The following is an 18,128-nucleotide window of genomic DNA, read 5'->3' on the forward strand; positions in this document are numbered from 1 at the left end:
GGGCTGATTCAGGTTACCATGGTAACGAAGATACCGGTCAAAGAACTTTAATCAAGATTCCTGCTGCTCAATCATCGCAATACAATTTGTACTGCAAGTCAATAACACAAGCTAATCATACATTTATCTGAAAGTTTATCATTTCAATAGGCTACCTACGCATTTATTTTGCCAGGCTGTTGTTGAAAATAAGAACTTGTTCTTAAGAGACTTGTCTGGTTAAATAAAGGTAAAAATAAAAAAGAAAGAAATTGGTCTGAAAAGTGCTGGAATATATTTGACTTTTTGTTTGTTGTCAAACTTTGAACACAAGGTGTCGCCAGCTCCCCAGTAATTTAATACAGAAAGCCAAAAGTGTTTTATGGTCGCTTTTATTATAAAAGGAAATCATTTTAATAAACAGTCTTCAAGAAAATATAACCTTCGACAATAAATTAATATAAATACTGTAAAATACAACTTTTAAAAAAATATAAGCACATTAAACATCAGATGAAACAAGCTTAAACATTAATTCAGTCTTCAAACTGTTAGTGCATGTAGAACTTCTGTCTGCTGATACTTTAAATTCATGTTCTTTAAAATCCTTGATGTTTCAGACATATAGCAGGGAAAACATACTGAATAACCTTGTTTATACATTTCTTATTAAAGTTTGGCACTCCAGGCAATGCTAAAATGGCAGATATAGAAGGTTTTGCAGCGCCTCCCCCTCCCATTTTAAAACAGATCTCGTCTTCAGTAGTATGTTGTGTGCAGACTTTTTGGCAGTTTCTTTGGTCCTTCTGCTTGTACGGTTACTTCAGTCTGTTAGTATTCTTGAGGCTGGTTAACTTGACCGCTGAACAACAGCGCACCTGTGAAATTAAGCAGGGGAGATTAATATTGAGGGAGCGAACAAACAAAAGTCCTAATTACATTGACATTTAATTCGATTAAAAAGCCATCAAAATGTCATGTAATGAGGTGAAAGCACAACTGACCAGTGGGTTTGTGTTGAATGAGGAAGTAGAAGGGTCTATCCAGTGTGATCTCCTCTATAGCCATGCGAGAGTAGATGACAGCAGCTGTGGAACCACAGAATAATGTAAAAGTTGCATTTTGGTATCACTGTAATGATTGGTAATGCTATTTAATCTTTGTTGTGGTAGGTTGTAATCCAGTGTCTGTACCTGTAGCAGATGAGCCTTTGGTTCCTTCTTCGTTCACCTCAAGTTTTACTCTCTGAAGGACCTTGGATATACATAAAGGTTCCTCAGCTAAGTGGACGGAACAGAGAGAGATCAAAAAGAGAATCCATTAACATTTATTCCTCGACAAAACAGCTAAAAAAAAAAATCAAATCTGATCATTTCCAATACTCACTGGTAATGCGAGAGAAATCAGCTTTAGTCTGGCTGAAAATGTCTCCAAGACCCATCTTGCTCAGTGTAGACTTTAGATCAATTTCTGCATCCATAGAGAACCTGAAAATGTCATCATTATATTATATACATTAGGCCTCCTGTTTTAAAAGTTTATCAATAAAAAAAAAAAAACTCAAGAAAGTTCACAAGTGATGGATCAGTCTCAGTTACCTTGGAATAGCTAGTTGTTTGTTAATCTTTCTCATCTCTTTTCTCCATTGGCGAATCCTGCTGCTGCTTAGCTCTTTGTTCAAGGCCATCAGAGGCACATCCCTTTCAAATGGTGTCACCAGAAGCATACTTATAGACTCCCCCTCATAAGGCACCTCGATGACATCATAGTCCACACCGTCCTCAGTCACAAACTCACCTGGATGGAGAACAAGACTATTGTAAATAACCTTAGCATTTTTCCCTGCCGTGAATCCATCTGAGGTCCTTTAAACAAATCCTTGACACTCACCACAGTTGAATTTTTGAGTCGTTGTCATCATAGGAACAGATAGAGCACTGCCGTTGACTCTGTAGAAGAGCCGTTCCCTAGTTAGTTTAGGGTCAAAGGGCGTCTTCCAGATCCCATGGAAGTGGAGGGCATTTAACAGGACTAAACGTGTCAGTTCACTCAGCACCCCAGATGGGAGGAAGTCAGAAATCATTCCTAAGAAATTACAATAGTCAAGTTAGGTGTCTTGGTGTATGATGAGTGAGCGTACATATACTCTTAATAACTTAGCAGATGTTTTTAATCCAAAGTGATCTACAAATGAGGATTATCCCTGGCAATTTATTCAAAATAGCGTTATAGCGTTAATTACTTACCACCAGTGTGGTCAGATGTCCAGGAGTTGATCACCTGCCTGGCCATCTCTGGCTGGGTGAAGTCTATTTGGTGTGGGATGCTCTGGAAGGCTTTGGTCAGGCTGCGTCTAAAGACCTTTTCCAAAATGATCTTCCTGTCGACCATGACACCACTGGCCAATTCCACTCCATATTCACTGGCCAAATCTCTCTGAAGAAACCTCTGTTGCTTTGGCATTCCTCGTGCTACCAAAGAGAAAGCGAGAATAGAGTTAAGGAACTTAGCAATGCAAGATATTGTGTTTTAAATATCAGAATAGGAGATATAAATGATACATGGCCACCTGCTCTATACAAAGACTATATATTTTGAATTAGGTTTCCTTGAAGCTGTTCCAGAACACATTTTCAGTTCATCTGAATTACATCTACTGCTCTTATTTATTTACCTTGCAGTGAGTAGCCCATCTTGGAGGTGAGCACTTCAAGTGTGCTGCCATAGGCTCCTAGCTGAGCCATGCCCAGTACTGAGGAGATGCCATAGGGAGAGAGAGCCAGATTTCTGTCCGGAGCAGACTGGACAGCTTTGGAGAACACCTGCAGTCCAAAATCCGTCTGTTTCTCTTGGATAAGATTGCACAAGCTTGACCCGCAAAGGGTAAAGATCAGCAGCATACTTAGGCTCTGCATTCTGAATAAGTGAGAAACAGGAGAGAGAGAGATGTCAGTTGTGTTAATTCAAAATTGTATTTTATGAAGATCCTTTTTTTTTTTTTTTTTTTCTTCTTCATTTCTGATGAAGTATGTTTTTGTTCACAATATGGGTGTGTACTAGGCAAAACCATGGAGACAAACAAATGTTTCAACCTGGTCCAAAAAGAGAACAAGCTGCTTATTTACTTTCCCTTGTGAAAATTCTCCCCCATGTGCAAGACTCAACACCCACTGTTCAAATGCAATACCATGCATGCTATTTCTGTTTGTCTATCTTGACTCACTCGTTCAGGTATTTACCTACAGATCAATACATAAGAACCTTTGTCTACAACACTTACCCAACTCAAATTCTCATAACGATAATGTGTAGCCTAAACTGTTGTTCAGGTCAACAACTGATAATAACACAACTAATGATTAAATAATGTTTCAAATTTCACAATCCAACTCTGTTTTCCAATGCTGTTCAGAGTTCAGACCAAAACATGTGGGTATAATCTATTGTTACTAACAACGAAACAAAAAATTATAATTTCTCATCGATTATATATAGCCAGAGCTTTTAGTCCAATTGCGGTATGAAGCAGAACAAGAACATACAATTACCTGAAAGACGCTTTAATTTTGTAGAGTTTCTTTGTAGATTTCGCTTGTTATTGTGATCCTCCAATGCAGTGCAAGCCCAGAGTTGTACTAAGTGTCTGTGAGAAGCGCTGGCGCTATTTAAAGGACTTGAGACCTCCCCTTCAGTCGCAAACACACACACACACACACACACACACACACACACACACTAGCGGAAGTTATGAAGTCATTTTCGTCTGCCTTTTTAGTCACCCTCTCCTCTTTTTTCACACAGACATCAGACAAACATAAACACTTTTCCCACCCAGTCTCTTTCCCTGTCTGTCTCTTTTCATTTTACGGGACCGTTAAATGCAAAGTCATACGTTTAGTCTAAGGCAGACGTGACAGCTCCTTAATCAGTCATTTAAGCTTTGAATAGTGTTTCGTTGTTTAATAAAACTCACTGTAAAAAAAAAAAAAAATTGCTGCCTTAAATTTTTAAGTACATCAAGTTGGATGTTTATGTAATTTCAACTTAAATTATTAAACTGACTTAAAAATGAATTGAAACTTATAAAAAAAAAAAAAGCTTTGAAACAATTGCTTAACTTATTTTGATTAGTTAAAGCAATGTAAAAACATATGTTGTCATAACTTATTAATCATTTAATTTTTTTAAATGATAGATTTTGTGCTTATTTTTTCCCCACACTAAAAATAGAACCGAGTAAATAAATGAAATTCAAAACAAGAAATTACTATAGATAGAAATGACTATACTATGGATGGATGGATAGTTGTTAGATAGATCATTTCACACGTCTAGTACAATGTATGTGGTTTTGTCTGTGAAAAATGTGACATGTGAATGTGAAATGTGACAACATGCCCCACAGGTGACAGCTTAAAATATTATCTGATCTAATCAAAATCATTTATTTATTTAAAATGTATTTAAAAATAGCCTACAATTATTAACTTTTTCATATAAGATAATGGCATTGTTTAATAATTAAAAATAAAGTATTTTTTGAGTTTGACAACAAACCACACTGCAATATATAATATATATAATATATATAATATATAAGTATATATATTATAAGTATATAATAGAATAACATATTTCTTATAGGGGCACATTGTAACGCAGTGTTACAACATGTCCCACCTGCATAATTTAAACCGACTAGTGTCTTCTGCTGGTTAGAAAAAAAGGTACAAAAGCTGTCACTGGGACAGTACCCTTCAACTCATAGGTACAAAGGTTTTGAAAAGGTACCGCCACAGTGACAGCTTTTGTACCTTTTTTTCTGAGAGCATTAAAGAACTATCTCAACTGTTAAATAACAAATATAAGATTAAATTAATATCAGATTCGTCTCATTTAAAAAAAAAACAAAAAAAAAAAACAGAGATGAAAAATTAACTAAAGTAAGAAATTTACTTTTGCTATATGGTTAAATAAATGTTCAGTGATATCTTCAAAAGATGTTTTAATTTTAGCACATTTTTTTCTCAGTAGTGTTGATGGCAGCTAAATACACCAATTTTCCTCATGCTGACATGTGTGTTATAGCCCCGCATTAGGTTGTGCCCCGCTCATCCCTGTGCCAAAAATCTAATTTGACCAATTCATCCATTTAACACTCAGCACCCAGAACGTGTATAAAATCGGTTCTTCATCTTGAGCTATTAAGAACATGAAGCTGAACCACTGACTCACCTTTGGGAAAGACACATCACATGACCATATTTGGTTCTACTAAAAGCACATTCCTTCACACATGCTCATAAAGAAAGCTACATTCTCTGAGTATAGGGAATAGTTTTGTGTCTAGGGACAGAAGGACAAGAGGCATGGAAAAACTACTGATGAAATAACTTGGAGCTATGTTTCATGTCACGTTTAATTTTCTCTGGTATGAGCTTTATCATCAAGGCCAAACATGGAATATGGCACAGACTGAATGTGAAAAGAAAGCCTGCAGAGAAGCATGTCTATAAAACAGGAAAAAACACACAATCAGGTACTCCTTGTGAGAAATGTTAAAGTACTTACCAACTCTTTTACTGGAATACAACATCTGTCTCTTAGCAACTAACTGTAAAGGGAGTGAGAGCTTGAAAGGACCAGACAATGAAGTGTCAAAATAAAAATTCACAGGCCATAAAGACTGAAAACATTATGTCATGCTTTAGCTCACAGATGTTTTAACATGTCCTTGTTTTCATGACTTGTATGCAAGCACTAAACAGTACAATACATTGTCAAATGTATTGTAATATCTCCTCTTTTACTCAGTCATTTATACACTCACACGTAGGTGTCTTATGAATTTACACTTCATTACCACAAACATAATGGCCTATATAAAAATTCTGCTAAGTAGTATATCGTGGAATAGCCTATTTTATTAGTACAGAATATTGATGACTTACAGTAACATTTTACTTTTAACTCCCTCCTAATAATGATGTCATGTGTCATGTTGTCATGTCAACTAACCCTCTCCTCTAGTAAATTTGAGAATGGAAAATTTAACTCGCAGCGCTCAAAAGGAACGCCAACTCCATTTCCCAATGGAATGAGTTTGCTAAGTTTCATTGTAACCACAGGCATCCATCCAAGGAACGTTTGGGAAAGGAACAAACCAAAACCACAATTTTGGAAGATTAAGTGCTTTTATGCAATATTCAAAAACTCCATCTTCCAGCCCTGAGAAAACAAAACTAAGAGTATAAATGATGTTGTTAATTAAAAATACAAACAATATTCACTCACATAATAATACCTTATTTTAATACGCAGAACATAATATTAATTTTATGTTGTTGTTTTTGGTTACTTTATTAACATACAAGTTTGTGTGAAAAGCAAAGGTGGGCTTCATATTGATGTATCATATTCATATAGGCTATATATATATATATACACACACACACACACACATATACAGTGGTGGTCAAAATTGATGGCACCCCTGATAAATATGATAAAAAAATGGCTGTACAAAAATAAATCTGCATTGTTTATCCTTTTGATCTTTCCTTCAAAAAATGCGCAAAAATCTAACCTTTCATTGAAGTAAAAGAATTGAAATTGGTGGGTAAATCACATTATGAAATAAATGTTTTTCTCCAAAACACGCTGGCCATAATTGTTGGCACCCCTAGAATTTTTTATGAGAAAAATATCTCTGAAGTATATTCCCATTAATATTTACCTTTTTTAGCACACCAGGGTGACTAGGAACATGAAATTGTCCAGCTATGACTTCATGTTTCACAGGAGTTTATATATGAGGAAACACAAAGGCCAAATTCCCTGAATCATCCATCACAATGAGTAAAACCAAAGAATATAGTCCTGATGTGCATCAAAAGATTGTTGAGCATCACAAAATAGAAAGTGGCTGTAAGAAAATAGCTAAAGAATAGAAAATCCCCATTTTGACCATCAGGGCAATAATTAAGAAGTTATAATCAACTAAAGATGTTACGAATCTGCCAGGAAGAGGACGTGTGTCTATATTGTCTTAATGGACGGTGAGGATGAAAGTTTGAGTGGCTAAAGACTCTTCAATAATCACAGATTGAGAATTGCAAGGATTAGTTGAGTCTTGGGGGTCAGAAAACCTAAAAAAAAAAATGATCAAACAACCCCTACATCACCACATGTTGTTTGGGAGGGTTTCAAGAAAAATCCTCCTCGCTCCTCCAAAAACAAACTCCAGCATATTCAGTTGTCAGACACGACTGGATCTTCAAAAGGGACCGGATTCTATGGTCAGATGAAACAAAAACAAAAAAAGGCTTTTTGGCAGCAAACCCAGCAGATGTGTTTGGTGCAAACAGGGATGAAGAGTACCCCATGCCTATGGTTAAATATACTGCTGGATCTTATATCTTATGGGTCTATTTATTTGCTGGAGGTCCTGGACATCTTGTTCAGATACATGGTATTATGGATTCTAGCAAATACAAACAGATAAAAAATCTAAACCTGACAGCCTCTGCTAGAAATCTTATAATGGGCCGTGGTTGGATCTTCCATCAGGACAACGGTCCAAAACAAACATCAAAATCAACACAAAAATGGGTAACTGAGCACAAAATGAAGCTTCTGCCGTGACCATCACAGTTCCCTGACCTGATGAGTGGAGTGAACTGAAGAGAAGAAGCACCAACATGAAGTTGTGAATCTGAAGGATCTGGAGAGATTCTGTATGGAGGAATGGTCTCTGATCTCTTGTCAGGTGTTCTCCAAACTCATCAGGCATTATAGAAGAAGACTCAGAGCAGTTATCTTGGCAAAAGGAGGTTGCAAAAAGTATTTAATAACAGGGTGCCAACAATTATGGCCAGCGTGTTTTGGAGAAAAACATTTATTTTATAATGTGATTTACCCCCACTTTCAATTCTTTTATTTCAATGAAAAGTTAGATTTTTGTGAATTTTTTTAATGAAAGATCAAAAGTATAAACAATGCAGATTTATTTTTTACAGCCATTTTTTATCATATTTATCAGGGGTGCCATCAATTTTGACCACCACTGTATATATTATGTATATGTGTGTGTGTGTGTGTGTGTGTATATATATATATACACACACACACACACACATACACATAATACATATACATATATATATATATATATATATATATATATATATATATATATATATATATATATACATACTGTGGTGGATTTTTAATAAATAAGATAGGGATCCCTAACCCTAACTCTAACTCTAATAAATAAGATAGTAAACTAATTTTTTTGAATGTAACCTGTGTTAAACTTCTAACCTTAATTCAACCTGTTAAACTTTTAACCTGACTTCTCCTTTGGGTCTAACATTATGACAAACATTTACCTAACTTCTTCTTCTAGGTCTAACAAAATAACAAACTAAATTTTACTTCTTCTTTTAGGTCAGGTCTTATTAACCTTTTGTTTTTAGCCTGCATTATGTCATGATATACACTCACCTAAAGGATTATTAGGAACACCATACTAATACTGTGTTTGACCCCCTTTCGCCTTCAGAACTGCCTTAATTCTACGTGGCATTGATTCAACAAGGTGCTGAAAGCATTCTTTAGAAATATTGGCCCATATTGATAGGATAGCATCTTGCAGTTGATGGAGATTTGTGGGATGCACATACAGGGCACGAAGCTCCCGTTCCACCACATCCCAAAGATGCTCTATTGGGTTGAGATCTGGTGACTGTGGGGGCCATTTTAGTACAGTGAACTCATTGTCATGTTCAAGAAACCAATTTGAAATGATTCGAGCTTTGTGACATGGTGCATTATCCTGCTGGAAGTAGCCATCAGAGGATGGGTACATGGTGGTCATAAAGGGATGGATATGGTCAGAAACAATGCTCAGGTAGGCCGTGGCATTTAAACGATGCCCAATTGGCACTAAGGGGCCTAAAGTGTGCCAAGAAAACATCCCCCACACCATTACACCACCACCACCAGCCTGCACAGTGGTAACAAGGCATGATGGATCCATGTTCTCATTCTGTTTACGCCAAATTCTGACTCTACCATCTGAATGTCTCAACAGAAATCGAGACTCATCAGACCAGGCAACATTTTTCCAATCTTCAACTGTCCAATTTTGGTGAGCTTGTGCAAATTGTAGCCTCTTTTTCCTATTTGTAGTGGAGATGAGTGGTACCCGGTGGGGTCTTCTGCTGTTGTAGCCCATCCGCCTCAAGGTTGTGCGTGTTGTGGCTTCACAAATGCTTTGCTGCATACCTCGGTTGTAACGAGTGGTTATTTCAGTCAAAGTTGCTCTTCTATCAGCTTGAATCAGTCGGCCCATTCTCCTCTGACCTCTAGCATCAACAAGGCATTTTCGCCCACAGGACTGCCGCATACTGGATGTTTTTCCCTTTTCACACCATTCTTTGTAAACACTAGAAATGGTTGTGCGTGAAAATCCCAGTAACTGAGCAGATTGTGAAATACTCAGACCAGCCCGTCTGGCACCAACAACCATGCCACGCTCAAAATTGCTTAAATCACCTTTCTTTCCCATTCTGACATTCAGTTTGGAGTTCAGGAGATTGTCTTGACCAGGACCACACCCCTAAATGCATTGAAGCAACTGCCATGTGATTGGTTGATTAGATAATTGCATTAATGAGAAATTGAACAGGTGTTCCTAATAATCCTTTAGGTGAGTGTATATTGAGTAATCAACTGACTGTTAACCCTTTACAATGTTTTTTGATGATGTTGCTTATGCCAGTAACAGAGGGTAAAGAAGGGAGGGGCTTGCTTTACCAATTGAACCAATCATATTGATAGAAGGTGACATGTTAGTCACGCTGATTTTATTTTGATGTGTCTGTCTTTGTCCTATAAAACCTGATGTATTCTTTTGCTTGGGTGAGATTCTCTGAGAATTGCTCGAGTACTCTCCCGGCCGTGAATAAAGAACTCAAAGGACATTTGCTGAAGTCTGTCTGTCATTTTCTGCTGCGCATATATATATATATACACACATACACACATATATACACACATACATATATATATATATATATATATATATGTGTACACACACAGTATATTCCTCCAATATTCCTTCAACACACACACACACACACACACACACACACATATATATATATATATATATATATATATATATATATATATTATACACTCACAGTATATTCCTTCAACATCCAACAATAGGAGCAATAGTCTTAATGTGACATTAAAAATGTACAATAAATATAAATATAATATGCAAACCCACATTAATCAACTATAATCCAGCAGTATACAGTAATTTGTTGTATGGGCTGTTCTCACTTGACCTTCTCATTTGACCCTACTGTTAAATTGTAGCATTGTTTTATTGTTTTATTCTGTTGTCAGGGAGTTCAAACAAACAGTCTGAAAATATTGAAATATTTTGTTTGTGGTCATTATGACTAATAACTGATAAACAATAGATGAAGAGTGGGTGAAAGACACCAGATGTGGTTGAGGAGAACCAAGTGGAAACTTTAAACATGTGGGAGCATCTTGCTGTGAAGAGAGGAGGATATAAGAGATCTTGAAAGTAAAACTGATGCCATCTGTCCACATGTAATCATGAAAATCACTATATCATAAAAGAAATATGAAATCACTCAGAGCTGTTGAGTATCCTTCATCAGAAACAAGCCAAAATATGAACTTCATGAATAAACTGAAAATTCAATACAAATAATAAACTTGCGTCTACTCTAACCCATATAAGAAAGATTCAGATGATGTATTTATATCTGTATTGCACGACTGAAAAATCATATAAATATTGAGACAGTGTCAATGGAAAATAACAGCCATGCTGATTAAGTATCATGATTTATGTTGATTTAAAGAAACTTTTCTAGACTAAAAAGTGCTGATGTGATAAACAGGAAATTACAAAAGGGAAATGTTGTTTCCAGATGTTCATATCATCATGACCTATTAATTCTGGACATTACCTTGTGCATCTTTACTTGCAGATATCTTGTATCTCTATTTTCAAATTGCATAAATAGGCATCTGGCAGGTCATCCAGTAGCCAAGAAGCTTATCTTTTATTTTTTCTATAGATATTATATAATATTATCATAACCGTAGCCAGATGTGTTTAAACATGGAGAAGGATATGTGATTCTTTGGAGTTCTCCATTTTGATCATAAAGAGATGAGTCAGTGGAAAAGGCTGAGCGGATGACACAGAATGCTGTGTAAGTGGGACATAGGGTATTCCCTGACCCCTGAGCACTTGCGTGCATGGTTCATCAAACTAGAGAAAGTGATGATTTGCAACCTCAACTGATGATGAGTTTACATATTCTGCAAAGAAAATAAAAGTTAATTCAGCAAGAAAACGTTCAGGGGAAGAATGTTTCATTTTCAACGCAAGTAAAGGTCACTGTATACGCTTAAGTGTGAAGTTTACATAAACAGTAATAGTTCATTGTGCTTCATTAACATTATATAGTTCATATACTGAATTCATGTTTCTCAATCAAATCTTAAAGATTAATTTTTGTTATACTGCATGTGTAATTATACCGATACACAAATATTGATGTTGTATAGTAATGTGGAGCAAAAGTATTGTAATTAATAGAAAATAACTTTAAACTCCTAATACGTTAGATTCTTTAATTTTTTAATGAAGAGCAATTATGCACTGCTGTTACAAACAAGACTCCTGCTTATTTACTCTGCCATCACTGAACTAATTAAAACAAGCTGTTTTAACTGTTCAATTTGATATATATGATTCACAGCAAGATTTATTTCTGAACAATGACTGTATTTGAACCACAAAGCTCTGGCTAAATAGATAAGGCACAGGATATGACCAATGAGGAGAGAGCGTTGCATTAGACAAAAACATGTCCTGTGTTTCAGCCTTGAGCTCCAAGAGTCACAACAAATTTATACATCCAGGTCTACCAATACAGCTTAATTTTAGAGAGTGAGGAAAGAGCTTCAGGGGCAAACAGGAAAGATGAACCATCACATAGGACATGCCTGGAACACTTTTAACATTTACATGAAATTGCGTGTTTCTCATGATGGGTGTTGTTGATAGGAAGGGTGGAATTTTTTGAAGACCAGACAATGACATTGAGTATTTTGCAATAGATATGCTTGATGTTTTACTCAATGCCCCAAATATGTTTAAAAAGGATGGGGAAGAAATCTTAACTTAGATCTTAATCTGAATTTAGACTGTGTTTAGTTTTGAAAGAGACGATTTTATTTAATTTGACATTTAACTACTGTAAAACTCGGTTGCTAACAAGAGGTATTTTGCTCAAGGTTACATAACTGAAGGCATAACATGGCAAAACAATTACATCTGGCAAACTCAAAGACATCAAAAGATAAACATCTGACTCCCACTGCCAAGAGGGTGTACACAAAAGAAAATAATTAGTCTACAGATTTGTGAAATGATTCAGAGGCTGAGAGGCTTGAAAGTCTTGAGGGCCACAGCTTGTGTTAACGTGTTTTGTGGCTGTGGTGCCTAGGAGTAGAAGCTGTGGTTGCAGTCAGAGTACAAACTGTGGTTAGAATCTTCTCCTCATCTGCACGCACATCCACAGCCACATTAAATGGTACTTTAAAAAAATGGCAACTTTCCATTCTGGATTTTTGATTTGATTTTGAAAAGTATTTCCCATATCTATGACTCTAAAACAAACAATTCCAGAAAATAATGTATCAGGTTTCAACATTGATAAAAGTCAGAAATGTTACTTGAGCACCAATTCAGCCTATTAGAATCATGTGATCATGTGACACTGAAAAATGGAGTACTGATGCTGAAAATTCAGCTTTACCATGGTAATAAATTACATTTCTAATAGAAGAAAAGGCTATTTTATATTGTAATATTTCACAATAGTACTGTTTTTACTGTGTTTTTGATCAAATAAATGCAGCCTTGTTGAGCATAAGACTTCTTTCAAAAACATTTTAAAATCCTACCGACCCCAAACTTTTGAATGGTAGTGAAATCTCATTTCACGCACACAATGATCTAAACAAACAAAAATGTGCACAGATCCAGACACTTACATAACTTAAACCTGTCTTTACCTGAAAAACAACCTTGCAGTGACACATATCTACAACACACCTCCCTGGTGTCAAAGCAAATATAGCCTATAAGACAGACATTGTGCCCTAGACATTTCATGAACATAGATATCTATGGCATTAACAAAACAGAAAGCATGCAGCATGTGTGTGCATGTGTATGAGCATCTATGACTAAGTGAGTAGGAGCTGCTGAATCACACGTGTATGCAGTATATGTGCTGCTGTTTGTATTGCTCTTATCTCTTCTTACCTTAATACAGTGTGTTTCCCCTCAGTCACTGTCTGAGATGGTTCAGGACGTGTTCATCAGTCTGGAGAAGAAAATAATATTAAGGAGTAAAAATATCCCTCCGTACACTCATGCTGAATTTTGACGTGCTATTTAACTTGGAGTGTGGCTCAAATTTAATCCTCGGTATAAGGATTTATGGGTACAAAAATGTGAGTTTAACACTAAACTTTTTCCTGTGGTAAAGCATTACTCACTTTTCTTTTAAAATGAATACTTGCCTTTATATGGAGTCTTTTTCTCACAGAAAACTGTGAAAGAGAACAATGAAAGTTTACATTATTAAGCTATATATTTCAAAAGTTTGGGGTTTATTTATTTCTTAATACACTGTAAAAAATATATGATCAATAAGTTATGACAACACATGCTTTTACATTGTTTTTACTCATCAAAATAAGTTTGTTAACTTGTTCTGTATATATGTACTTGTTATTGTTTATGTAACTTGTTTATGTTATACAAGATTCAGCTAAGTCAGTTTAATGTAATTTAAGTTGAAATGACTTAAAAAGTTGATTGCGAAAAAAAAAAGTGTCTGCCTTAAATTTTTAAGTACTTCTGAAGGATCATGTGACACTGAAGACTGGAGTAATTATGCTGAAAATTGACCTTTGCCATCACAGTGTGTATGTGAAGTTTTAGCTCAAAATACCCCACAGATATTTTTATATAGCATGTTAAAATTGTCACTTTTTGAGGGTGAGCAAAAACGCACCGTTTTTGTGTCTGACCCTTTAAAAGCAAATGAGCTGCTGCTCCCAGCACAGAGGGCGGAGCTTCAAGAGCTCATGCGTTAGCAGCTCCGATTACTCACACAGACACACACACACACAGTTCAAAAACTTTTTGCCTTTTATGTTCAAACTGGAGTCAGACAATGATGGAGAGACTCAAGAAGAAGTGACAACATGTAGAATGCAACAGGGCATTTCTGAATGGTTAGTTGATGAATTTATAGTCATTGATTAGCATGTTCTGTCATGATAATCTATAAATCGCGTTCCCGGGGGCGGGGTTTATGTAAATTCTAGGGTTGGTGATGTCACTAACCCGGAAGGAATGAAGTGTAGTCCCTACCAGCCATCTGTTGTAATCCTTAAAAAACTATTTCTTTAAAAGCAAATAGCTCGCTTTGCTTTGAAGTTTGAGCGTTGTAACTTTGCAGATGTTGTTTATGCTCAAACAGCAACATTACACACTAACTAAAGTTAGAAAAGTGAAATCATAATCAACCACCCCTTTAAATACATGATGGTGATGAACTGAGTGATGAGCAGCTGTGATGATGACTAGTGTCCATAGAAACAAATGAGTGGGTGGAAACGAAGACAAAGAACACCTGTGACTGATGAATACAAACTAAAAGTCCATGAAAGTGAAACTAATAACAAACGGGTCCAGATATCCCTGACAATATTAAAATAGAAAACATTTATGCAGTATTGACGCTTCTGTCTGGGACTTATATTCTGTACTTAGGCTAGTAAGGCTACATGGAATTCCCTGAAAATCTATCCCACGACCTTGACATTGCACTCTACTGTTTAGGCTAGGAACATTTAGCCATAACACACTAACATTCAGCAAAGCACATATTTGTACTTCTATGCTGAGAGTACAAGACCCTATTCAATCAGTTGAAATGCTAACTCATATTTTCCCAGTGCTCAAGGAGGTGAGTCTGTAAAACCACAATGATTCACATGGTCTTGATGTGTTTTCAAGACAGAGTGGAAAAAGAGGGGTCCTAGAAACACCTAGAAGACATGCTGTTCTACAAAAGCCAAACTGAGAGAAGTAAAACACTGAGTTGCTTTGCCAACACCCACACAAACAAACACTGACACAAGGTCATTACTAAGTACACAGAACATCACAATCAACTATTTTTGCTCTATTAATCAGAAGCATGTGAAAGCATTTGTCCAAAAACAAATCTAAACTAAGTCAATCTAAGCAAGCTCTGTTTTGGGAATCCTAAACTTGCTGTGGAGTCAAGTCTATCCTCACAGTCACCCCGCTCTCTCATTTCTATAGTATAAACAAGGAATGACTTCACACTGTTCATTCTTTAATCAAAATCAGTTAGTCTACTGAAATACCTTTGTGACGGCCTTGAATTACACAATAATAGTACTATACAACAGATTGAACTAAAGTATGATACTTTTAATGTCATTAAATCTGAACTGTAATGATTTAAAAAAACTGAGATTATTCATTTGTCATCTCCCTCTGTCTAAATACCCTGCTGCATCAGGTGTGTTTGCCTCTTTCTCTATTTTCATACGCAAATCGTAATGATGTCTGAGTCTGATTTCAAAAGTCCACTTTATATTTGACTCATTACGAAAACTTAGCCCCTTTCCTTTATTCTGTTTTTCTTACTGACATTTGTATTGCATCATACTGATAAAATTACTGCCTATGCATTCTAGATGAAATTGCGTTTCCTATAATATTAATCTCCGAAATTGTGAAACTGAATTCTATGTTAGACAGCAGGCTCCACCAAGTCAGTTGGAAACACCCACACACATTTGTTCTTCTGTATTTGAATCACTGTTCTTAATCTGTCTAAGATCATTTGGCTCTGGTCACCTTCCACTGTCTCCACATTCCAGCTCACAGAAAGAAAAAAAAACAATAACAGCCGGCAGTGTGTCTATTCAGCTTTCAATCATTACCGCCCACGTTTTGGTGAAACTAAATAAACTGTCCATAATACAGTCACTTTTTATCTGTATTGTAATGTGAAATATCTGCTTCTTGGACAACAAAGTACTAGTCACATCCAATTATACTGTGTGTGTGTGTGTGTGTGTGTGTGTGTGTGTGTGTGTGTGTGTGTGTGTGTGTGTGTGTGTGTGTGTGTGTAGGCCTATATAAATTGAAGATTTTCACATTAAAGCACTGTAAAGCTGTTTTTTTTTATCTTATTTACTACTAATTTTATCATGCATTACAAATAAAGTGATTTTTGTGCATAACAAATAAATAATTGAATAAAATATATTATAGCTAAAAATAGTCAAGTGGGAATGTAAAATATATCCCAGAATGATGCATAGATATTTAAGTCATGACTCTACACTGCACCTCTGGGAAATTGTGGTACATAGGATATTACATCACTTGGACGCGGAATAGTACCGAACAGAAGAGCAAAAACATCTGGAAGCAATCTACACATATGAGGATTAAGCCTAAAGGAATTATCTTTCAAAAAGAGAAATTAAATCTGAGAGATGTTTTAAAATTACCATTTTAAAATGACAGTACATGTGAACAATTTTTAAAAAGCATTGACTAAACTGTTTTTAAAGAATTAATAAGAAAACCTATGAGTTACCCTAAACCCTAGTCCCTATAGTCCCCCTAGACATTTGGGTGGATCATTAATTACTGGGCATGTGAATCTTATAGGGGCTTTTGTCATTATTAAACCCCTGCTGAAAAAAAACCCAGCTAAAAAAAAAGCTGGCTGGTTTTACATTTAATCATATAGCAGACACTTTATCCAAAGCGAATTACTAATGAGGAGGGCAAAAGAAGCAATCAAACCAACAATATAGGGCAACAATAAGTGCTGTGACTAGTCCCAGATAGGACTATAGCAAAGTACACATAGCAAGTTATTATTTATTTATTTTTTAAATAAATAAATAAAAAATAAATAGACATAGATTAGTAAGTGTAAGTATTATTGGGTCAAGTGTTGACGAAAAATATGTGATTGTGAATACATGTAGGGTATATACAAATGCGTGTATAAGTTATCAGGCTAATCGTGTTTCTGTATGCTAAGTGCATTAGCTAACTAATACAGACATTAATGGTCAATATAACATAGTTCAAACAGCATTTATCATAACATCATTTTGTAGGAATTGTAATCAGGTGCTAAAGAGAGTAGCCTACCTATTAAAAGTAATTTGGGTTGCTTGGGGTCCTAACAGAGGGGGTTCCTGATATGTCACCACAGCCGGTCCTATACTTCTGGGGGCCCTAAATCATCAATAATTCTCTAAATGTACTAACTTTAGAGTAATGGACATTGTTTTAAAGTACTTGACAGGACAGCTTGCATGATGGAACAGGAATGTGTTTTTTTCTTATACATTTCTAACCAAACACGGTTGAATATTGAACCCGGTGATGTAGACTGGATTATTGTTATATATATAGCCTATATATATATATATACACTATATAAACTATATATACACTCACCTAAATGATTATTAGGAACACCTGTTCAATTTCTCATTAATGCAATTATCTAATCAACCAATCACATGGCAGTTGCTTCAATGCATTTAGGGGTGTGGTCCTGGTCAAGACAATCTCCTGAACTCCAAACTGAATGTCAGAATGGGAAAGAAAGGTGATTTAAGCAATTTTGAGCGTGGCATGGTTGTTGGTGCCAGACGGGCCGGTCTGAGTATTTCACAATCTGCTCAGTTACTGGGATTTTCACGCACAACCATTTCTAGGGTTTACAAAGAATGGTGTGAAAAGGGAAAAACAACCAGTATGCGGCAGTCCTGTGGGCGAAAATGCTTTGTTGATGCTAGAGGTCAGAGGAGAATGGGCCGACTGATTCAAGCTGATAGAAGAGCAACTTTGACTGAAATAACCACTCGTTGCAACCGAGGTATGCAGCAAAGCATTTGTGAAGCCACAACACGCACAACCTTGAGGCGGA

The 18,128-nt window shown here is 35.9% G+C and overlaps 1 protein-coding gene across 1 annotated transcript; it reads right to left on the reverse strand.

The window, feature by feature from the left end:
* Positions 1 to 510: 510 nt before the first annotated feature.
* serpine1 (serpin peptidase inhibitor, clade E (nexin, plasminogen activator inhibitor type 1), member 1) lies at positions 511 to 3,616 on the reverse strand. The gene is made up of 9 exons (XM_079865195.1): positions 3,528 to 3,616; positions 2,654 to 2,895; positions 2,226 to 2,450; positions 1,870 to 2,064; positions 1,578 to 1,776; positions 1,366 to 1,466; positions 1,173 to 1,259; positions 984 to 1,067; positions 511 to 857 (listed from the first exon to the last, which is right to left on the reverse strand). The coding sequence occupies exons 2-9, from the start codon at positions 2,892 to 2,894 to the stop codon at positions 811 to 813; spliced, it is 1,179 nt and encodes a 392-aa protein (XP_079721321.1). The 5' UTR covers position 2,895; positions 3,528 to 3,616; the 3' UTR covers positions 511 to 810.
* Between the last annotated feature and the right edge of the window lie 14,512 nt (positions 3,617 to 18,128).

Source organism: Squalius cephalus, assembly GCF_949319135.1.
Source record: "Squalius cephalus genome assembly, chromosome: 3".
NCBI lineage: Eukaryota > Metazoa > Chordata > Actinopteri > Cypriniformes > Leuciscidae > Squalius > Squalius cephalus.

Bases quoted from the DNA above. Each gene is read 5' to 3' on its own strand.
- serpine1 (XM_079865195.1), bottom strand. From the start codon at position 2,894: ATGCAGAGCCTAAGTATGCTGCTGATCTTTACCCTTTGCGGGTCAAGC. The intron at 2,065-2,225 runs GTAAGTAATTAA...GTAATTTCTTAG, and splicing joins GACATCTGACCACACTGGTG to GAATGATTTCTGACTTCCTC. The intron at 858-983 runs GTCAGTTGTGCT...TTAATTTCACAG, and splicing joins CATTCAACACAAACCCACTG to GTGCGCTGTTGTTCAGCGGT.